Source organism: Protopterus annectens, chromosome 2.part1 (assembly GCF_019279795.1).
Source record: "Protopterus annectens isolate FY-2018-M chromosome 2.part1, PAN1.0, whole genome shotgun sequence".
NCBI classification, from domain to species: Eukaryota; Metazoa; Chordata; order Ceratodontiformes; family Protopteridae; genus Protopterus; species Protopterus annectens.
In genome coordinates, this window is record NC_056729.1 from 337,828,123 (window position 1) to 337,851,654 (window position 23,532).

Sequence of the window (23,532 nt, forward strand, 5' to 3'; positions counted from 1 at the left end):
CAGGAGCTGGAGGTAAGGAGTCTGGAGATAGGCCGGACTCTGAAAATACATCTACAATGTCTAGCACAGGGGGAATAGCAAGAGGCCTGTGCTGAGTAAGTAAAAGAAAATCTCTAGCCTTTTCTTTGATTCTGAGTAATATTGGCTCTCCCAGTGGAAGTAACTCCCTCATGGTATGCAGGGTTTCCCCAAAAGAATAATCCTCAGGAGAAGCTGAAAGAATGGATTCTTCAGCATCAGAATCCTCAGAGAGGAAGAAAGTATTCCTGTACAGAAGAGGAGTCAGAGGAAATGGAAACCTGATCTGAAGAGTCATAGTCTCTCTCTTGCCTAGGCCTCTTGTCAGGAGGGGGATGGGAACCCCTGATCAAGGTAATAAGGTCTTCGGCCATTTTGAGCATCTGTTTCTTAGGCATGGAAGTCTGTCCTGGAGAATGCTGTACTTGTTTCTTTGTCTTTAAAGCTGCTGTAATCTTTGCTTTTGAAGCTGAAGTAGGCTTTACATATAGCTGTGTAGGTCTGAAAACACCCTCAGAAGCCGATGCCTGCTCAGCGGCTCTGGACCCATCTAAGGGTATGAATTCTGAGTGACCAATACCTTGAGTATCCAGAGGCCTAGCTGGCTCCACGTGGGAGTCGTCAGCAGCCTGTGGCTCTGAGGTAGCAGGTGTCAGGGGCTGCGAAAGCACCTCACTGAGAACCGGCAAACCTGCAACTGGCTTAGCAGAAGCCTCGTCGTCAGTTTTGGATCTCGGATGCCTGTCCTTCTCTTTTTCCTTGCGTTTTTTTAGAAACTCCGGTCGTCGGCTGTTCCGACGGCATTATTTAATTGAATTTTCGGCCAAAGTAATAAGCAAAATCAAACCGATGCTTAATAGTGTGTTTGCTGAATCTAGCACAAAACCGACAGCTAGCAACGTTATGATCAGGGCCTAGGCAAGGAATACAGTAAGAATGATAATCCTTATGAGGTACTTGCTTCCCACAAGAAATACAATTGTTAACTTGTGCTGTCATTGGTCTGGAGCAAGAAAAAAGTTTCCCCAATGGGGTACTTAGCTTTAATGAAAACTTTGGATCTGAAATTAGTCTGTGAAAATCTCAGGAGATGGCCAACCGGCACTTGCGAACTGCTTTTGCTTCGGGCACCGCGCAGCAAGAAAGACTGAAGAAAATGGCGTTGGCTGCATCTTTTATACCCCTGGCGCACCGACATCGGGGAAGAAGTGAAAGCAACCGACGCCGGACCTAGACTTTGGAATTCTGGCCGACTGCGGATAGCCTGCCAGCAGGATAACTCAAGAGTAATGACTGCAACAGTGAAACACAAACATCAGAAACCCCCTGTGGTGGTCTCAAAACCATCAGGACATTAAACGAGCCCTGAGTAAAATCCTGCCATTCCCTTTGAGGATCCTTGGCAGTGGGGGAAATATGCTTAGTCTTCCGCTCTCTCTCTCTTCTTAAGGGGGACATCAGCCTTAACCAACCTTGGTGGTTCAGAACCCTGCCTCAAAGTCAGGGTTTATCAGGCAATTCCTCCCCAAGATCTGGAGAATCCTCCTAGGCCCCTCAGATATGATCAAACATGGTTCCCCCTCCACGTCTGCTGCAGACATTTGCAAAGCCTCTGAGGACATGCGCGAAGTCTGTTCCAAGCAGGCCTCTGACAGAGGTGTGGCAGAGGGAACAGACGTCAACACTGGGTAGCCCTCTGGGTTAACAGCCATCTCAGGAGACAGACATCTGCCAGAGGCCAGAGAGCAGCAGTATTAGACTTCAACTTCTTGGTCTTTTTCCTTGAGTGGTGGCTATACCTCGGGGCAGGTGGATACGGCTATGGTACCTTGGGGCCACCAACTTGAAATGTTGGTCCTCAAGATAAATACAGAGTGAAGACAGTGGGCTGTGAAGCACCTTCAGCACAAATTCCTGACAAATGGAGCACTGGGTGTGGTCTTGAGAAGTGCCCAGACAAAGCAAACGCTTATAACAATCTTTATAGGGATTCTGCCTGACACACTGACATTTCCCTTTCTTGGATTACAAAAACTCTCAAAATATAATGAAAACAAAAGAAAAGGACCCTCTTGGGGTACTTATCTGAAGAAGGCTCAGTATAACCAGCACAGCAAACAGAGTTCAGACAGACATTCAACTATGGCATTCGGACTGGCAGCATAGAAGTTCTGAGTTGAGAGCATCTGTACATCACCTTTATGGCCTACGTTAATGAGGGAAGCATACATCTGACGTACAACACTGGTTAAGGTTAGAGGCTTTGGTATACTGGCCAGACGTAGGGGCTATCCTTGTCAGGAGATTATATTAGTTATGAATACCGCAACAGTAAGTAGAAGGACATCGATAAGCATTGAGAGCATTTAGCCAGCATGGAGTGCATCGACTGTTTCCAATGGTGGTAAATGAGATCTGAAAAGTACAGTTGTGTACACTTTGTTACTGTTGCAGTCATCACATTTGAGTTATCTGCCTGCAGGTGGCCCTCAGCCGGCCTGAATACCAGAGTCTTTGGATTTCTGCATCGGATGCTGTCGCTTCTTCCATGACGTCAGGTCGTCAGGTGTATAAAACATGCAGCCGAGGCCACTGCATCAGTTTTTCTTGTCCCGGATGTCAGGTGCCCCCACAATAGGAAGCAATTATATGGTATGGTACACCTCCATCAAAAAAGCAAATCCACATGAAAAAATATATATACCAAACAAGAAGGAAAGGTAGAGCCAAGAGAAGTCAGGGGGCTGGAGGGAGGGTAACCAGGACTGCAACAGTGAATACACTCGAACATCTACATTTACGCTAAGTGTACACAACTGTAGTATGTTGTTCGTGTTTCACTGTTGCAGTCATCACATTTGGTTTGATTCAAAAAGCTAAGGAAGGGAGGCGGTAGTTAAAGAGCATTAGGGCCAGCTATTAAGCCCTGCAAGATTGCTGTGGCAAATCCAGCTCTGGATTCAGAAAAGATAGGTAGGTGGTAATGCTTGAAGGTATGTACAGAGCTCCAGGTAGCAGCTTCCAGGATGTCCCTGGTAGGCACTTCACTGAGAAATGCCGTAGAGGTAGATGCCGCCCTGAGGGAATGTGATCTTATCCCCTGGGGGCTAGGTTTTCCATGGTGCTTGTAGCAGAAATTAATGCAATGGGTTATCCATTTGGAAATGGTTTGCTTTGAAATGGCCTTCCTCTTCTGCCCGTGCAGCAAAGGCAACTAGCAGCTGGTCAGATTTTCTGGGAGGCTTAGTCCTGTCCAAATAGAAAAAAAAGTTATGTACTCACCATAACATTCCATGTGAGTTGTTCCATCTCGCCTTCATTCTTCACTGATGTGTCCGGAGCTGATCCTCTGCTCCGACAAGGCCGACTAGAAAGCTCAAAGTTCTCCAGTAGCTCGAGACCCAACCTCTTAACCCACAATGCACTGCTGGAATTACCTCAGATCTTGTTTGCTGCGTACCACATAGAAGTACAATAATTATTCTGCCTAGGAATGAAGACACATTGAAAAACCAGGATGAAGACAGCCTCCAGGTCAACTGCCAGCCAGGAGGGGGAAGGAGGGAGGGACGTGAGAATGAAGGCGAGATGGAACAACTCGCATGGAATGTTATGGTGAGTACATAACTTCTTTATGTGAAGTTGTTGAATCTCGCCATTCATTCTTCACTGATGGGTAGCGTCCCTAGCACCCTGATCTTGGGTGGCTCACGTTAGTACACTCTTCAGAACCGTAGAACCAAATGAAGCCCTGTCCCTGGAGACCTTATCCACTTTGTAACGAGTTATAAAAGTGTGAGGTTTAGACCATGTGGCTGCTACACAGATGTTGTTTGGCTTGAAAGGCTGAAGAGGTAGAAACTCCACTGGTTGAATGAGCCTTTACCTTACTAGACAAGGGCATGTTATGACAAGAATATGTGTAGGTGATACAATCCAACAGCCACTTAGACAGGGTTGTTTTAGCAACTGGTTTACCTTTCCTGGCCTCAGAAAAAGACACAAAGAGCTGATCTGATTTCCTAATGTCTTTTGTTCTGCCCAAATAAAATCTAAGTTGTCTATGAACATCGAGTTTGTGCAACATATATTCCAATTTGTTGATATGATTAGGGAAGAAAACAGGCAACTCAATGACTTGATTAATGTTAATCTCAGAACATACTTTGGGCAAAAATGATGGATTTGTCCTGAGAGATACTCTATCAGCATGGAAGACCACATAAGGAGGGCTTGATGGATAGGGCTTGGAGCTCTGACACACTGTGGGCTGAAGTGATAGCTAGTAAGAAGATAGTTTTCCATGACAGAAATTTTAGTTCACAAGATGATGGAGGCTCAAAAGGAGGACGAATGACAAGAGCCAACATAAAATTCAAATTCCAGGGGAATAAGGTGTCTTCACTGGAGGCATCATGTGAAAGGAACCTTTTAGAAAAACCTTAGACAATTGGTGAGCCATAATATTTAAACCATCGATTCCTAAATGGAAATTAGATATAGCAGCTAATTGCACTCGCACCGTAGCAGCCGCTGCTCCTTTGTTGAAGATTTCTGTCAAGAATTGTAACACAGAAGACAATGGCGCTTGGTAAGGGTCAATGTTGTGGGAATAAGCCCAAATGGAAAATCTCTTCCACTTACTACGATACAATTTTCTGGTGGAAGGTTTATGGGAAGCCAACAAAATTTGACTAGTGTCGTGGGAAAGATTATAGAGCCTGGCTATGCGGGGAATTGGAGCAGCCAAGCTGTTAGCTTCAGTGTCTGCAAAGATGGATGAAGATCCCCTGACGGATGTGTCAAATCCGGAACCGGAAAATCCGGAACCGGGTCCAGTATCCATGGATCTTCCAGAATGTGATGGTAAAGAAACGGAAACCAAATCTGCCAAGGCCAGTGAGGGGCTATAAGGATGATAGTCCATCCCAGTGACTTTGCTTTCTGTAAGAATCTGGGTATCGGGATTTAGTGGAAATATGTAGAGGAGACTCGGGGCCAATAGTGGACAACAGTATCCCTCGGGGAGTGACCTGGCGTGGAAATCAGGGCAAAAAGTACAGTTTTGTACCTACCATAAATGTAGATGTCCGAACAGGATAGCATCTGCAGTCATAACAAATGGGTTGTCCTGTCGTCAGGCAGCCCTTCGGTCGGCCGGATTCCAAAGTCTGGGTCCGGCTTCGGCTGATGTCGCACTTCACCCGACGTCATCTCTGCTGGTCTTCGGGTATAAGGGCATCAGCCGACGCCATTTTCCTCAGTGTTTCTTGCCCCAGATGCCAGTTGCCCTCTTGGAAAGCTAAATTTTGGATAAATGCCAATGTTTCCAAAAAGTAGAAGGCAAACACAAAAAATAAGCATGTATGTACATATATACAAACAAATACACCATAAGAGACTCCCCCCTAGCTAGCTATTAGGAGGGTAAATACCCTAGGAGTACCACAGAGGGGAAGGAGGGTGGGTAATCCTGACTGCAGATGCTATCCTGTTCGGACATCTACATTTATGGTAGGTACAAAACTGTACCATGTCCTTCAAGGATGCATCTGCAGTCATAACAAATGGGTAGAATACCATAGCCAAACTAGGGGTGGAGGAAGAAAAAATTATGGTGTAGTTAGGATCCCTTGCAGTACAGCAGTGGCAAACCCTGCTCGGGATCTAGAGTATAGAGGTAGATTATAATGCTTGGCAAATGCATGCACGGAGGTCCAAGTAGCCGCCTCAATAATGTCCTTGGTTGCCACTCCTCATAAGAAAGCTGTGGTAGTGGCTGTTGCCCTTGTAGAATGAGGTCTTATGTTCTGTGGAATTGGTTTTCCATGGTAGGAGTAACAGAATCTTATGCAATTTCCTATCCATTTGGAGATTGTCTGTTTGGAAATTGCTTTTCCTTCCCTTCCTGTTGCATAGGCTACTAAAAGCTGGTCAGTTTTTCTGTTACCTTTGGTTCTGTCCAGATAGTAGCGTAACTGTCTATGTACATCCAAGGTATGCAGCAGTCTTTCCCCCCTGTTCTGTGGGTTGGGAAAGAAGGTAGGTAGGTGGATTGCCTGGTTTAAAGACTCTCTGGATACCACCTTAGGCATAAATGTAGGATTAGTTCTCATGGACACCCTATCTTGATGGAAGATTAGGAAGGGTTGTACTGCCATTAAGGCCTGTAGTTCGAAACCCTCCTTGCTGAAGTAATTGCCAGTAGGAAAGCAGTTTTCCATGATAGGTGTTGAAGATCTGCTGTTGCTGCTGGTTCAAATGGAGGGAGTGTTAATTTTTCTAGCACAAAGTTCAAGTCCCATGCTGGTAATGGTGGTTTCCTAGGAGGTTTTACATTCTTGATCCCTCTGAGGAACTGCCTGAGTAGAGGATCTTGAAAAGACAGGTGGATCGAAGCTGTATTCTGCTGAAATAGCTGATGCATGTATCTTGATGGAGGAATAGGACAGGCCTGTATGTAGAAGCTCTGCCAAGTACTCCAGGATGTTAGCAATATCTATGCTCGACATCTTTTCCTCTTTCAGCACTCCAAATGACAAACCTTTTCCATTTTCCTGCATAGTTCCTTCTTGTTGAAGGTCTGCGTGCTTCAAGGATAATGTCTTTAACCCTTTGGGATAGGTCTGGGTTAGATGCTGCTATGTGATGTTCCAGGCAGTCAGTTGCAAGGTTTTTAGGTTTGGGTGCATGATGTTGTAGTTGTTCTGAGTTAACATCAAAGGTATCAGGGTATTGACCACATTCTCCCCCGAGACATGCTCCTCAGCAATGGATACCAGTGTTGTCTTGGCCAATTCGGAGCTATCAGGATTATCCTTGGGCGTTCCTCTCTGATTTTCAGTAGTACCTTGTGCATCAAAGGAAGAGGTGGAAATGCATATGCTGTCAGGCCTTTCCAACTGAAGGATAGAGAGTCCACCTTCCATGCAAGTGGGTGGTATGTCCTTGTGCAGAATTTTTTCAGCTGGTGATTGAGTGGGGATGCGAATAGGTCTATTTGTGGCATTCTCCATTTCTTTGTGATGGCCTTGAAGATGTCCGGGTGTAGCATCCATTCGTGAGCATCCGAGGTGGTTCTGCTTAACATGTCTGCTAGGGTGTTTTCTTTTCCGGCACAAATATTGCCTGTAACTGGATGTTGTAGCTCAGAGCCATATTCCAAAGGTCCAGAGTCATTCTGCATAGTGGGTATGAATGAGTGCCTCCCTGTTTGTTGATGTACCACATGACTGTGGTGTTGTCTGTCCTTATCATTAAATGGCCTTCTTTGAGGAATGGTCTGAATTTCTGGATTGCTAGTTTTACTGCCAGCATTTCTTTTGGTTTATGTGCAGGTGCAGCTGGTCTTGAGTCCACAATCCTTGTATGCATTTGTCCAACATGTGCGCCCCAGCCTAGGTCTGAGGCGTCTGTTGTGATGGTTTGGCTTGCTTGAAAGTTGTGGAAGGGCAAGCCTGGGTTTGACTGGCATGCTTGAGCCCACCATAGGAACTCCTGTTTCAGGCATGGGATTAGTGGGATTTCGGTTTCTAAGCTGTGCCTGTGTTGAGACCATAAATTCTTTAGGTACCACTGTAGCTTTCTCATATGCAGTCTGGCATGTGGGACCAAGATTATGCATGATGCCATGAAGCCCAAGGCCTGAAGTACTTTTCTTGCTGTTAGTTTGTTCTGCTTTGTTAATGCCAAGAAGTAAAGAGGGAGTTGTTTTTGTTTTTCTGCCGTTAGGAATGCCATTTGTTTTACTGTGTCCAATTCCGCACCCAAGAATGTTCTTGTTTGGGATGGTATCAGTCTTGACTTTTGTAAATTGACTGTGTATCCCAGGGCTTGTAGTAAGCAAATGACTCTTTGTAAATCTGTTGTCAGCTTGCTTTTGTTGTCCGCTTGTAACAGGCAGTCGTCCAGGTATGGATAAATTTGGATTCCCTGTAGCCTGCAGTGAGCGATTACTGATGCCAGGCATTTTGTGAATACTCTGGGCGCAGTAGATAAGCCAAAGGGCAATGCTGAGAATTGATAATGCTCTGATCCTGCAAATCATCTGAGGTATCTTCTGCAATTTGGTCGTATGGGGACGTGCAGGTATGCCTCCTTGAGATCTAGAGTTACCAGCCAACACTCCTTGCCCAGCATGGGAAGAAGTTGCTGTAGGGTCAGCATTTTGAATTTTGGGACAATGATGTATGTGTTTAAGACGGACAGGTCGAGAATAGGTCTCCAACTTTTCTCTTTTCTTGGTACTAGGAAGAGTCTGGAGTAGAATCCTTTGCCCTGTTCTGTCATAGGTACTCTTTCCACAGCTCTCATCTTTGTTAATTCCGCTATCTGCTTTAGAGCTTCTTTTTTTTGATTTGGAGGTAGGTTTGGCATTCCTCTTTTTACTGGTAAGGTGTGGAAGTGGAACCTGTAGCCTTGGTCTATGGTTTGCAAAATCCACTTGTCTTTTGTGATATAGTGCCAATTTTTTTAAAATATGGCTAACTTTCCGCCTAAAGGTGCTGCTATTTGCTCCCTGGTAGGCGGTGTCAGAGCCAAGTCACTGTGATTGTCCTGTTGTAGTGGCAGTGGTTGTGTCTGTGCCTCGGTTATTGCCTTGCCACTGTCGTCCTCTGCAGGCACCTCCTCTGGATTGATTTCTGCCTCTAGAGCGTCTATTCCTGCCTCTGAGATTTTGAGGAGTCTGGAAAGGACCAATTTTTGGCAGGCCAGTTCCTGCTAAACCTTGGGGGGCTGAACCTGTAAGAAGTCCTTAACTGTTTGTACAGATTTTGCCTTCTCTTCCATTTTCTTCATTACTTGCTGAGCAGGTGTACCAAATAGACTGGTCTTATCCATAGGAGCATCTAACAGCTTTGCTTTAACATGATCCGGCAAGACCTGTTCTTTCAACCATGCATGCCTTCTTATCACTGTGCCAGTCATGGCTGATCTAAATGAAGCCTCCAGTGCATCATAGCCACATTTTAAAGAATGGTTACTAACCTGTTGGATGTTATTTACCATTTCTAAAACATATTTCTTATCTAAGGAGTCATCAGAGGACAGCTTCTTAGTTAACTGATCAGGCATAAACTCTTGGTATTGGATCATATGAAACTGACAGTTTAAAGCTCTAGCTGAGAGAGTAGCAGAGGTGTAAACTTTTTTCCCCCATCTCTAAGGACCTGGATTCCCTTTCAGAAGGAATAGGGTTTTTTGCTGAGGTCGAGGCTACTGCCTTAGGCCCCTGGGATATAGTCTCTGGATCTGCAAGTGGGGCCTTGTATAGGTGGTGATGAGTGTCTGGCACCCTGTAAAATCCATCTGGTTTGGCAGGGGCTGGAGGTAAAGTATCAGGAGCGGTGCAAACATCATTAAATGCATCATCCACAACAGGCAGTACTGGAGGTATAGCTAAGGGCCTATGTTGTGGTAAGTGCAGAAATGTCCTAAGCCTTTTTCTTGAATCTGAGAAATCTTGTCCCTGCCATTGGAATTGTTCTCTCATGGCATGTAAGATTTCCCCAAAGGAAAATTCCTCTGGTGGAGAGGCAGATGGAATGGATTCTTCAGCATCTGAATCTTCGTAAGTAGAAAAAGGAGCCTCCGGCTGGTCTGTAATGTCCGAGTCATCCGCAGAATCATCAGAGGACACTGGCTCGGGGGGCTCTGCCCTAGATCTCTTTTCTGGGGGCTGAGAGGCCCTGTCTGGGTGAGATTGAGATCCTCTAATTAAGGATATTAAATCCTCTGCCAGAGTAAGCATTTGTGAACTAGAAGTGGGCCTGTGTGAAGGGGGCTTAACAGGCACTGATTTAACAGTTTTGGCTGCTTTAGCCCTGGCAAAGGCCTTAATAGACATGGCTGCAGGAGGCCTAGCAGCACCACGTGCTGGGGTAGAGACATCCAAAGGGATGGTGTCTGATAAATCACTAGGAACCACAGTAGTACGCAAAACTTCTGAGGCCGATTCAAGTAAGGTAGCAGGAGCCTCAGTAGTAGTCATGGATTCGGCTGAAGATTGACCGGCTTTCTTGGTTTCGGCGGAAACAGAGACACTCACGGCTTGCTTAACCGTGGCTTCGGCCGAAACCGCGGACCGCGAGTGTCGGTCTTTTTCTTTGCGTTTTTTAACAAATTGGGTAGTCGGAGGATCCGACGGCATAATGTACGCAAAATCTGAGCCGAAAAACTGTTCAGCAAACTCCGACCGACGCCTAAGCGTTCGTCGGTTGAAGGAAGCACAGGCCGAACAGGCTGCTACGTCGTGGTCTGGGCCTAAGCAAGGCAGGCAGTAAGAGTGGAAATCTTTATGAGGTATTTGTTTCCCACAAGTTAAACAGTTATTGACTTTTTCTGACATCGGCTGAGGCAAGAAAGAGTCCCCAACGGGGTACTTAGCTTTTAGAAGTCTACGAAGTAATATTCGATAGTAGTAATCTCTGGATCTGACCGACCGGCACTTGCGAACAGCTTCTGCTTGCGCCACGGCAAGAAAGACTGAGGAAAATGGCGTCGGCTGATGCCTTTATACCCGAAGACCAGCAGAGATGACGTCGGGTGAAGTGCGACATCAGCCGAAGCCGGACCCAGACTTTGGAATCCGGCCGACCGAAGGGCTGCCTGACGACAGGACAACCCATTTGTTATGACTGCAGATGCATCCTTGAAGGACATCAGCTTTTGCATTTGTTGTTGATGTGACTGGCGAACAGGTCACAGGAAGGCTGGCCCCATTTGCGGAAGATCCTGTCCGCAATCTCTTGTTTGAGGGACCATTCGTGGGGCAATAAAAATTCCTCTGCTCAGTCTGTCCACTATGACGTTGGATTTGCCCAGGATGTGCATTGCTAACAGAAAACGCTGGGATGACACTGCCCACTGCCATACTCTGAGGGCTTCTTGGCAAAGGGGATAAGACTTTGTCCTGCCTTGCTTGTTCAGGTACCAGACCACTGACATGTTTGTCTGTCTGTATTGCAATTGTCCCTAGAGGAAGAGAGTCCTGGAAAGTATTGCAACGCTAGAAGTACTGCTCTCATATCCAGGGGATTGACATGCAGATGTGATTCTTGATCTGTCCATGTGCCTTGGGCAGTCTTTGCTTGAAAAAGCCCCCCTCCCACCCTATCAGGGAAGCGTCCGTGGTCACAATGGCAACTGGAGGGGGGAGCATGAAGGGATGTCCTATTGTGACATGGAGACATCAACCACCACTGAAGATCCTTCTTGCAGGAATTCGTTATCAGGGTCATGTGACTCATTGGAAGTTCTTGGCAAGACCATTGCGTGAACAGAAGCCATTGAAGGATTCTCATATGCATCCTTGCTAACGGGATTGCTAAAATAGTTGCCGCCATCAATCCTAGAACTTTCAATACCTCTGCAGCTGGTGCTCTGTTCTTTGATATCAGGGACATGATGTGTTGGCGAAGAATACAAATTCTTTCTGGTGGAAGACGAAGAGTGGTGGTTGACGTGTCTAATTCTGTCCCTATAAAAACGATATGCTGCGATGGCAACAAGGCAGACTTTTCGAAGTTGACTGCAATGCCTAGCCAATCACAGACTGTCAAGAGTAGCCTCTCTCGTTTGAAGAAGTTGATGCCTGGTGGTGGAGGTAAGGAGCCAATTGTCCAAATACAGAAACACCTGGAATCCTAGATGCCTCAGGTGAGCCATGACTACTGCCATGCACTTAGTGAACACTCTGGGGGCTGTAGTGAGACCAAAGGGCAGAGCTCGGAACTGATGATGATTGGCTCCCAGCCAGAAAAGCAGGTGATCTCTGGATGGCCTCGGCCATCTTTATGTGGTAGTACGCATCCTTGAGATTGATCGAGCACATCCAATTGTCCTTCCCTTGAAATGGGAGTATGGACTGTAGCGTGACCATTCGGAACTTCTCTTTTCTCATAAATTGTCTGAGTCTGCTGAGATCCAAAATGGGTCTCCAGTCCCGTTTTCTTTGGAACCAAAAAGAATCTTGAGTAAGTTCCGAATCCTGTCTGGTCTGCCGGGACTGGCTGGATGACTTTTTTCTAGCAATCGGTGTACCTCTATTGCTGCTTGTCCCATGTGACTGGGTGGAACACCCAGGATTTTTGACGGGAAGGGGCTGGGTGGAGAACGGTATGAAATACCCTCTGGAAATGATACTGTGTACCCAGCTGTCATTTGTTACATTTAGCCAGGCTTTTGGGTACAATGATAAGCGACCCCCGACTGCCTCCAGAGTAGGACAGTCGGGCTTCCCTCCAGGAGCGCTGGTAGGACTGACCAGAAAAATGATCCGTCACCCTGGTGTTGCGGACCCCCTCTGCCACGAGGGCGGTGTCTTCCATTGAAACCCCCTCCTCTGCCTCTGGAGGGGGGCTCTCCACATGTGTCTTGAAAGACTCCTTGGGCTTTCAGGAATCACATCTTTCCTCACCTCTGACCTTTAGGAAAGGGTCGAGTGGGGGTGGAAAAATGGACTCCAACGGCAGTCTTTCCTTCTTGCTCACACCTGGTCAAAGACTCCTTCACCTTTGGCCCAAATAAAGATAAGCCGTTAAATGGGGTATTAGTAAAGGAAGACTTGAAGGGTTCCGCAAAGGAACAGAGTTGCATCCCGGCATGTCTATGAAGAGCGATTCCTGTACCTGCAGGTCTACTCGAACCATCAGTTCCGTAAGATGAGAGACGCATGGACGAGTTGACTATCGAATTGAGGGTAGAGAGTTGAGTGGCAATCTTGTTAGATACACACGTAGCTAAAGCACCCTGAAGAGTATCTCCCAACTCCTTAAGGAGATCCATCTGCAGTCTGGAAAATGTGTCAAGTAGTTCAGTGATCTGAGTGAGAAAGTCGCTGAACTGAACATGCGTTTCCCATATTTATCCATGATCCTAGATTCTCTGTTAGTAGGATGGATAGACGAGGAAGTCTCAGACATTTCCTTTTTGGTGGCTGCTGCTACCACCATGGCATTAACAGGGACTCCCTTGGTCAAAAAGGACTTATCCATGGGGGCAGAAATAAACTTATTAGGCCTTCTAGGAAGAGGTTCCATAGATTCTGGTGACTCCCACTCCCTACAAGAGACCAGATCCATAAGCTCATCGTAGGGTGGAGATACCCAAGAGGTGGAAGGCTGAGACCTGAATGCCTTCAGGAGAACCGACTCGTCCTCAGTAGGGCTCTTGGGCTGCCAATTACCCCATCTGCCTAAGAATTTCAAGAATCTCTGCAAAGGAGATGTCCTCAGAGGGGGATATAGGGGCCCTTCTGATTCATTCAAGTCGGTGCCCGATGTGAGAGACTCCTGGGGGGAGTCCAAATGCCTCCTCTTGCATAATCTCTTCCTGGGAACCTCTTCAGGGGAAAATTCTGGAGAGGTCTCAGAAGAGCAGGGAGTGCCCTGTGAGGATACCAGAGGCTCAGGGTCTCTACGCTTGGGATGACCAGAGGAGACAGAAACTGACACAGGCACTTTAGGGGAAGAAGAGGCCAAACCTTGAGATAAGGAAGTCTTAGGAGACAACACTCGCCTCATAGCTTTGAATGCACCTCGGCTCCAATGAGAAGGAGTCGACTGATCCGACTGAGCCACAATCTCCTCCCGCACCGAAGCGGTGGGCTCCATGCCTGAGGTAGGAGCCGAGCTCAACCGAGCCGAGGCCCCGAGAGGAAGAATCGGCTCCAAGTCGGTGCGGCTATCCTCCCTGGACCCAACCGGAGAGAGTCAGCTCCTAGAGTCCCCGGTCAGTGCCGAGAACATCTGAGCAGATTGAGCCGATGACACTGGAGCAGGTGTAGGCTCCAAGGGATCCACAATCAGCTCAGCCTCCTCCGGCTCCGAAGGTCTGGTACGGCTCAGAGGAGGAGCAGACAATTCAAGAGTAGTGGTCTTCAGCTCCGATGGTTGGGTCTGAGCCGACAGCAGTTTAGCTAGGCCTGGTGCCTTTAAGAGTTTCTGAACCAGCCAGTCCATATCCAGATCAGAAAGGCTGACAGAGGACCTGGAAGAGTGAACAGATGGAGCCGACTGGAGCAGTATGGATGGAGGTTTTTCGGTAACCGGTTCCAGATCAGTGTCCCAGTTCTGAAAAGAACAGACTGTCAGCTCCGAACGCAGTGAAGCCGAAGTCACCACACTTTGACCTTTTTCCTTTTTTAGACCTAGATTCAGAGGAAGATTTGGATGATTTGCTGGCCTCATCCTGGTCAGACAACGCCTCAGAAAATGGGTGTTTGATAATACCCCTATCAATTAACTTCCTCTTCCTTTCTGCAAGCACTCTGGTGGAAAAGGAGTGACAGATTCTGCATGACTCTTGCAGGTGCACCTCACCCAAACAATAAACACACCGCACATGGGCATCTGTGACAGACATTTTCTGTCTGCAGTCTGGGCATTTTTTAAACCCAGACTTTGGATGTTCATCTTTTTCTTCAGACATTTCACAATTTCCACTAAAATGGAACACACTATTTAACTATGAGCTATTTTAGAATCTAACCAACTCACACAAAACACACAGCACAATAGGGGCAACTAACAACTATATCAATATAAACAGGATTAAGTAATCCAATAACAAGAGTCTCAAACAGGGAACACTAACAATTATAAAAAGAGATCCTAAGGCCAAAGGGCCGAAGGCAAAGAAAGATTTTACTGAGGAAAGGGAGTTGAACACAGAAAGCAACTATCCACTATCTAGTAATATCTAATAAAGTAATCAAAGATATATAAAAAAAATTGAAACATATAACTTGCTGAAAGTTGAAAACTCCCAATAATAGTCTCGAGCAATGCTGGAAACCAAGAGATCCGTGCAGCGGCAAACTAATTCCAGCAGTGCATTGTGGGATAACGGGTTGGGTCTTGGGCTACTGGAGAACTTTGAGCTTGCTAGTCAGCCGTGTCGGAGCCGAGGATTAGCTCTGAACCCATCAGTGAAAAATGAATGGCTAGATTGAACAACTTCACATTCTAAGTTGTCTGTGCACGTCCAGAGTGTGCAATATCCGTTCCCCTTTGTTTTGTGGATTAGAGAAAAAAGTAGGCAAATGAATGGACTGGTTTAGGGTCACACTAGGCACCACCTTGGGCATAAAGGAAGGATTAGCCCCTGTCCGCATGGAGGATAATGAAGGGTTCCACTGCTATGAGGGCCTGTAATTCAGACACTCTTCTTGCTGACGTGATGGCTAGAAGTAAAGCTATTTTCCAAGAAAGGAATTTCAACTCTGCTGTAGCAGCTAGCTCAAAGGGGGGAAGAGTGAGCTTTTCAATACAAAGTTAAGGTCCCAGACTGGAGAGGGAGGTCTCCTGGGGGGTCTTAAATTTTTGGCCCCTCTAAGGAATTGTTTTAGCAAGGGGTGAGAGAAGAGGGGTGGCTCAGTGTTATAATGTGCTGAAATGGCAGAGGCATGAATCTTAATTGACAAGATGGATAGGCCCTTGTGGAGCATTTCTGTTAAGTACTCTGGAATATGAGGTAAGCTGGGCACCGTACTGGCCATCCCCTGAGCCTGGCTCCAGGAGCAGTATATTTTCCACTTTTCAGCATAGGATTTTCTGGTACTACGCCTCCTTGCCTCCAGAATGACATCCTGCACCTGCTTACTGAGGGATGATTAGAGGAGAGCTCATGGAATTAGCCAGGCTACATGGTTCAGGGCTTAAAGCTGAGGGTGCAGAATTTGGCCCACCTGCTGGGACAGCAGGGAAAGGGTATGAGGCAGGTGCCATGGTTGTAGCAGTGTCAGACTGCACAAGAGGGGTTACCACTGCTGGCGTGGCCAGTCTGGTGCAATCAGTGTTGTTCTTGGATTGTCCTGTTTGATCTGCAGTAGAACCTTCAAGAGGAGAGGCAGAGGGTGAAAGGCATAAACAGAGAGGCTTTCTCAGGTAAAGGACACGGCATCCACTTTCCAAGCTTGACTGTGGGGAGTTCTGAGGGGAGGCAAACAGGTCTACCTCTGGGGTCCCCCATTTGTTCAAGAGGTTTAATATCTTGGGTTCTAGTTTCCATTTGTGTGGGTCCATGAGATTTTTGCTTAAGCCATCTGCCAGTGAATTTAGTTTGCCTGGCAGGAATTGAACCTGTAGGTGCACTTGGTAACTCAAGGCTGTGCTCCACAGAGCCACGGCTAGTCTGCAGAGAGGGTAGGAGTGGGTTCCCCCCTGCTTGTTTATATACCACATAACTGTGATGTTGTCTGTCTTTACCAATAGTTGTCCTGGGAGAATAAGGTCTTTGAAGGCTGTCAGAGCATTCTGTACAGCTAACATTTCTTTTTGGTTGATATGCAGGTGCATCTGTCTCGGGTTCCATTTGCCCTAAATGCACTGCTTTGCCATGTGAGCCCCTCCATGCATAGTCTGATGCATTTGTTGTTAGGGTTTGGGCGGCAGGGGGTAGAGTGAAAGGGAGTCCCTTGTTGTGGTAGCAGGCCTCTGCCCACCAAAGGAACTCTGTTCCCAGACAAGGAATGATAGGAATCATTGTTTCCAGGTCCTGAGAATGTTGACACCATAAACATTTTAGATACCATTGGAGTTTCCTCATATGCAGTCTTGCATATGGAATTAGCAGAATGCAAGAGGCCATGAACCCCAGGGCTTGCAGTATTTTCCTTGCAGATAGCTGGGTTTTTGCAGCCAATAGCTTGAAGTAGGTTGTCAAACTTGTTTCTCTGGAGTGAGGAATGCCATGTGGGAAGCTGTGTTCAAGCTTGCTCCCAGGAATACAATCTGTTGGCAGGGTACTAGGTGAGATTTCTTTTCGTTGATGGTGTACCCCAGTGAGGATAGAAGTTTCTTTACAAATGCCAGGTTCTGTAATAGCAAGTCCTGGCTTTCTGTCTGAATAAGACAGTCATCTAAGTATGGGTAAATCTGAATATTTCTCTGCCTGCAAAATGCAATGGCTGGAGCTAGACACTTTGTGAACACCCTGGGCACAGTAGATAAGCCAAAGGGAAGTGCAGAGAACTGAAAGTGCATGGAGCCCACCTTAAAACGTAGGTATTGTCTACAGGATTCTCTTACTGGGATGTGCAGGTAGGCTTCCTTTAAGTCTAGGGTTGCCAGCCAGGCATCCTTGGCTAGCACAGGAAGAAGCTGTTGAAGAGTTAGCATTTTGAATTTTGGAACCACCAGAAAGGTGTTGAGAATAGATAAGTCCAGGATAGGACGCCAGGAGTTTTCTTTTCTAGGTACCAGAAACAGTCGAATAAAAACCTTGTCCCCTTAGTTCTGCTGGGACGGGTTGAATTGCCCTGATACTGAGAAGGGAGAAAACCTGCTGTCGGGCCTCCGCCCATTGATTTGGGGAGGAGGTCTGGCCAACCATTTGGGGTTGGGTAGTGTGTGGAAGTGGAATCTGTATCCTCGGGGAAACTATGTTCAAAATCCACTTGTCCTGTGTAACGAGTTCCCAGTTTTTTGCATGCAGGGTGAGCTTTCTTCCTAAGGGAGCAAGAAGTCGAGCAGGGCTGGGAAAGGTTAAGGTTACGCCATTGTGCCATTTTTCCATAGGGGGATGGCTTACTACTCCCTGCTTTGGAAGTGGGAGGCCCCCACTGCTTAGATCTGTGCATAGCCTGAGACTGAAGTCTTGGTCTGCTGTTCCTAGGTTTGGACTGAAGGCCTGGAAGGGACTGGAATGGACCAGTTCTTTGAAGGCCAATGCCTACTGAATCTGAAAGGCTGTACTTGTAGAAAATCTAACAGTTTGCATAGATTTAGCTTTTTCCTCCATCTTTTTGAGGACTTCCTCTGCTTTGTTGCCAAAAAGGCAGTCTTGGTTTAAGGGTGCATCCAGTAATTTAGCTTTAACATGATCTGGCAGGTTTTGTTCCTTAAGCCAAGCATGCCTTCTAAGTACAGACCCAGTGAAAGCAGCCCATGCAAGATACTTATAAAGCATCAAAACCACACTGCAAAGTATGTTTACCAACTTGTTCTGCAGAACATTAAATCTTGCAAGTCTTTATGTTCAGTACATTCAGGAATCAACATAATTTTCTGTTTAAGTAGTCCCATAATATGCAGCTGATACTTTAGCATATGAAACTGGCAATTTAGATCCCTAATGGCCAAAGTAGCAGAAGTGTAAACCTTCTTACCCCATCTGTCTAAGGCTCTAGAATCTCTATCAGAAGGGATAGGGTTTTTGGCAGCAGTAGCCTTAATGCCTTTTGGTCCTTGGGAAATGGTCTCTGGATCTGCAGTAGAATTCTTAAAGAGGAACTTGTGAGAGTCAGGTGCTCTGTAGTACCGGTCAGGTTTTCTGGGAACTGGAGGTAAAGTGTCTGGGGTAAGGCTAGATCCCAAGAAAACATCATCTAGAATAGCTAGAACAGGAGGGATAGCTACAGGCCTGTGTTGAGGCAGGAGTAAGAATTCCCTAAGTCTCTTTTCGGACTCAGAATAGTCCTGGCTTTCCCAGAAGAAATGCTCCTTAAGGGTATGCAAGCAAAGTTTCACCAAAAGAAAAATCTTCTGGAGGAGAAGCAGAGGGAATGGAATCCTCTGCATCAGAATCCTCGTAAGTAGATAAGGGCAAATCCTGGTAATCAGAAGGAGCAGAGATACCAGATTCCTGATCAGAAGAATCATAAAGAAAATTGGTTCTAGGTCTCTTAGAGGGGGAAGGCTGGCTTCCCCTAATTAAGGTAATAAGGTCTTCAGCCATTCTAAGAATTTGTTTTTGAGGCATATGGGCCTGCGTTATCGGTTTGGCCATCTGTTTTCTAGGCGTAGTGTGAGTTTTAGGCCTGAGGAATTTGGTGCTACTAGTTGGAAATTATGCTGACGGTTTAATATGAAAGTCTGTAGCCCTGAATACACCCTCAGAAGCCGGTGCCTGCACAGCGGCTCCGGACCCATCCAAGGTAAAGACATCTTCAGGTTCCATTGTCGAAGAAGCATCTCGATGCATACCGGACTCCGAATGTGTCTCAGTAGAGGCCTGCGAATCTGTAGTAGCAGGTATCAGGGGCTGTGAAAGTGCCTCACTGCGACTAGCTTAACGGAAGTGTTGTCGGCAGTTTTGGACCTATGCGGTCTCTGTCTTTATCCTTACGTTTTTTCAGAAGATCAGTAGTCAGATGGCTTAAAGCCATTTCGGAGTATGGAGATTGAGAACAAAAGTATTTAGCTACAAAAATAGCCTGATGAATAGTTCAAGTGTTGAGCAAGGCACAAAACCAACAGTGGGGGACATCATGGTCTGGGACTCGAAAATGAACATTTCTGGAGTCGGCCGACCAGCACTTGCAAACTGCTTCTGGTTCGGGCACTGCACGTCAAGAAAGACTAATATAATGGCGTCAGCTGCATGTTTTATACCCCTGACGACCTGACATCATGGAAGAAGCAACAGCATCCGACGCAGAAATCTGAAGACTCTGGTATTCAGGCCGGCTGAGGGCTACCTGCAGGCAGATAACCCAAATGTGATGACTGCAACAGTGAAACACGAAGAACATCTATTGGGGACACAGGGCATTATGGGAAGACAAAGTTCAGAAGCTTGAGGCTGACAGCACTGGCAAATGACTAGACTGGATTTGACAAGCAGGTCCAGTCCCAAACAGTTGGGACTGGATGGACAGATGAAACAGGGTAAGCCAATGACAGTCTGCTCATGCCTTGCTGACCAGCAGTATCAATATTGGAGCAGTGAAGGGAATGGTCCCCCAAGACCAATGATCAGCCCTTCAGAAATATGTTGGTTGGATTCTTGAGCATGTCTGGGTAAGTGAAAAAAGACATTTGGAAGGGAAACACTCAAGTCATTTGAAACCGGAGGCACCTCTACTCAAAAGTCAAAGGAAAAGAGAAAAATAAGGAGAGCACGTGAGGTTTCAAAAGTGCTGTATGTATACTAAAGAATAATGCAGGCTCTAAACTGGCTTTATGGTCCTGTCATGCCACAGAAATGACTCTTTAATCTGTTTCCATCACAGCGAGCCTTAGTGAAGAAAGCCTGAAGTTTGTCTTGTTAACACTGGTGAGGCTGTCATCAAAACACTTGCAAGGGCTTTGTAAGGCACCAAAAACTGGAACTTTCCAAGTGATGCAAATTATGATGGGATCCAAATGTACAAGTAGCTAGAAAGTACTGGAGACTCTGGGAAAGGAAGTGACACCTTTATCCTATAGAAAGGTATTCAGTTTTATACGATGCAAACTGAACATGGAAACTCAACTTAAGAAAAATGAACTATCTTTTGACAGGGCATGTGAATAGTACATAAACATCTCTCTGAAAGTAAGCTCTCTCCTTTCTCTGACAAGTCACTGCAGAAGACATTTTAACTCTTTCACTTGGTCTTACATTGTCCTTACTGTTTTTTTTTTTGTAAAACAGAAGGGGAAATCCATGCAGTATACCACTTTCACATATTACCTTACCTTCAGTGAATCTTCAGTGCCATCCAGTTCTTTTTCATATCTAATCAGCCAGTTGTCATTGCCTCTGTCTGCAAAATAAAGCAATTTTATTACAATGCACTTGGATTACGTGTGTAAGCATTTCAGCAGAGATGAACAGCACAGACACAGAACCGAACTCCCAAATCTGTCATTAGCTTTTTTTCATTTCCTCATTCACATAAAATCATCACAACACTTAAAAGAACAATACAACTTATGACAGACTGTATTTAAAATGATTCAAACAAGAAAGCAAAATGGCAAAATAAATCCGTTCAATAATTAAATGTTTTACATTCTGAAGATTAGGCAAAGCCCACTCTACCAAGGTTCCTTTTCTTTAGAGGCCTAAACAACAAGTTTCACAGTGACAAAGTGGCATTACGGCTGGCTATAAAATGGGCAAGTAATCAGACCAGAATGCTAGCTACTTTTTCATCAAATGTGTTTCATGTACAGAAGAAAGCTACTAACAAGCCACCTAGACCTCATACTAAGTCACACATTCTCCCTCCCAGCCTTCAAAATATCACTGGCAGCCATTTTTTCCACAGTCCACCATCTCTGAACTGCAATGGAAGCAAATTCTTCAGTTACCTTCCAAATATTAGCAATTTAATAAAAAAAAATATACGATATCTTCACAGAAATGGCCAAAACGGAGGTCTACTGTAAACATTCTGCCTTTAGTAGAAGACAAGAAAAAAAATATATGGGTCCCCTTCAGATCGGGGAAACCCCATATAATCGAAGACCGGATCAGAGGCATTATTGAAAACCCATTTCAGCGAACCACTGCAGTAATGAAGATCTTCCCAAGGTAAGTAACCTGTTGGCCAACAAGGAGATGGTATATTTAGTTGGGGGGGGGCGGTCTAGTGGGTGCACCCCCTACCTGGGTGGGTTAGGGATGGTGCGGTTTAGGTTTTGTTAATTTGGTTACTTACCCTGGGAAGATAGTCACTGCTGCAGTGGTTCACTGAAATGAGTTTTCAATACTGTTGTCTCGAGTAGACCCCCCCCCACACACACACATATATATATATATATATATATATATATATATATATATATATATATATATATATATATATATATCTATAATCTAAATATATATATATATATATATATATATATATATATATATATATATATATATATATATATATATATATATATATATATATATATATATAATCTGGGATGGTCAAATGCATGGTTCCCAGTTTCTGTAAAGCCAATCTGAAAATGTTCAAATCCACCTTAGTGAATCTTAGTGTTCATTTACTCATATGAGTTTAATGTTCTAACTGGAGATTACACTACAGTGGGGATTGTGAAATTTACCCTTTTCCTCACTGTACTGCGATCCTAGAGTTTGTATATATAAATATGCAGGGGCTGTGGGGGGTGCAGGGCTTGCCCCCCTCCAGAAAACGTTGTGTAAAAACTTCACCGGAAGGTAAACCTGGGTAATGTCGATAATGTTAGACCTGCGAATTATCAACATTACAGCTGTCGTTATTTTGAATAAATAACGTTTCTATTTTTGGCATCTATTGCAATTCAACATTTGGATAGTAAACTATATACATATATATATACACATATATATATATATACACACACACACACACACTATATATACACCTATATCTATATATACATATCCTTTGAGTTCAGATTTTCATCATACCCTCTGATACTGCCACATGAAATATAACAGTCTGCACAAGTATGATCCTAATACAATGAAATGACACTTGCAAATGAAATGGCGCAACAGTTAGACAGGAGGATCCCTAAAATGATTATATAGAAAATCTACACACTTAAAACATTATAAAGTACAGTTTTGTACCTACCATAAATGTAGATGTTCGAGTGTATATACTGCTGCAGTCATCACACTTGGGTTATCCTCTCGTCAGGCAGTCCCGCAGTCGGCCGAATCCCAAAGCCTTGGTCCGGCGTCGGTTGTCGTCACTTCTTCCCTGACGTCAGTGAGACAGGGGTATAAGAGGCAGCCGATGCCATTTTATTCAGTTTTTCTTGCCCCAGATGTCAGGTGCCCCTAACTAGGAAGGCAATACAAAGGCTATGCAAAAATACCTTAATAGATAAATAATGGTACTAGCTGTTAGCAAATACACCATATAGACATGCATCCAATTGATTGATGAACATGGAGCTCTAACCAACACCCTAGTATGTAGAGGGGATAGTGGGAGGGTAACCTGGAATGCAGCAGTATATACACCTCGAACATCTACATTTATGGTAGGTACAAAACTGTACTATGTTCATCGTGTTATACTGCTGCAGTCATCACACTTGGGTTGAATCCCAAAGCTATGGATGGGTGGCTGGTACTAAACTGGGTTAGGCAAAGCTAGGATGCCCTGCAGTACTGCAGTGGCAAAACCAGCTCTGGTTTTTGAGTATAAAGGAAGGTGGTAGTGCTTGGTAAAGGTGTGCACTGAACTCCAAGTAGCTGCCTCCAGAATGTCCTTGGTTGGAACACCCCTGAGCAAGGCTGCTGAGGTTGCTGTAGCCCTGGTAGAATGGGACCCAATATTGACAGGCACTGCTTTCCCATGGTGTGAGTAGCAAAAGCGGATACAATGTGCTATCCATTTGGAGATGGTCTGTTTTGAAATAGCCTTTCCTTGTGAACCTGCAGCATAGGATACAAAGAGTTGGTCAGTTTTTCTGAAGGTCTTTGTCTTATCTAAATAGTAACGTAGCTGTCTGTGAATGTCCAAAGAGTGAAGGAGTCTCTCTCCTTTATTCTGGGGGTTTGGATAAAAGGTGGGTAAATGAATGGTCTGATTCAAACCCACACTGGATACTACTTTTGGCATAAAGGTAGGGTTAGTTCGTAGAGAGACCCTGTCCTTAGGGAAAATGATGAAAGGTTCCACTGCCATAAGTGCCTGTAGTTCTGAGACCCTGCGTGCTGAGGTAATAGCCAGCAACAAAGCTGTTTTCCAAGACAAGTATTGTAGTTCTGCTGAGAATGCTGGTTCGAAAGGAGGCAGAGTTAATTTTTCTAAAACGAAGTTCAGGTCCCAAACTAGCGTTGGGGGTT

The 23,532-nt window shown here is 45.4% G+C and overlaps 1 protein-coding gene across 2 annotated transcripts in view; it reads right to left on the minus strand.

Moving 5' to 3' along the window:
- The window catches only part of PI4K2B (phosphatidylinositol 4-kinase type 2 beta), a gene marked incomplete in the record, with an annotated part of 1,132,580 nt that overhangs the window by 457,565 nt on the left and 651,483 nt on the right, over positions 1-23,532 (minus strand). For both annotated transcript variants that reach the window (XM_044062169.1, XM_044062167.1), the window contains 1 exon segment: positions 20,421-20,488. In XM_044062169.1, the coding sequence (XP_043918104.1) occupies positions 20,421-20,488 (68 nt within the window).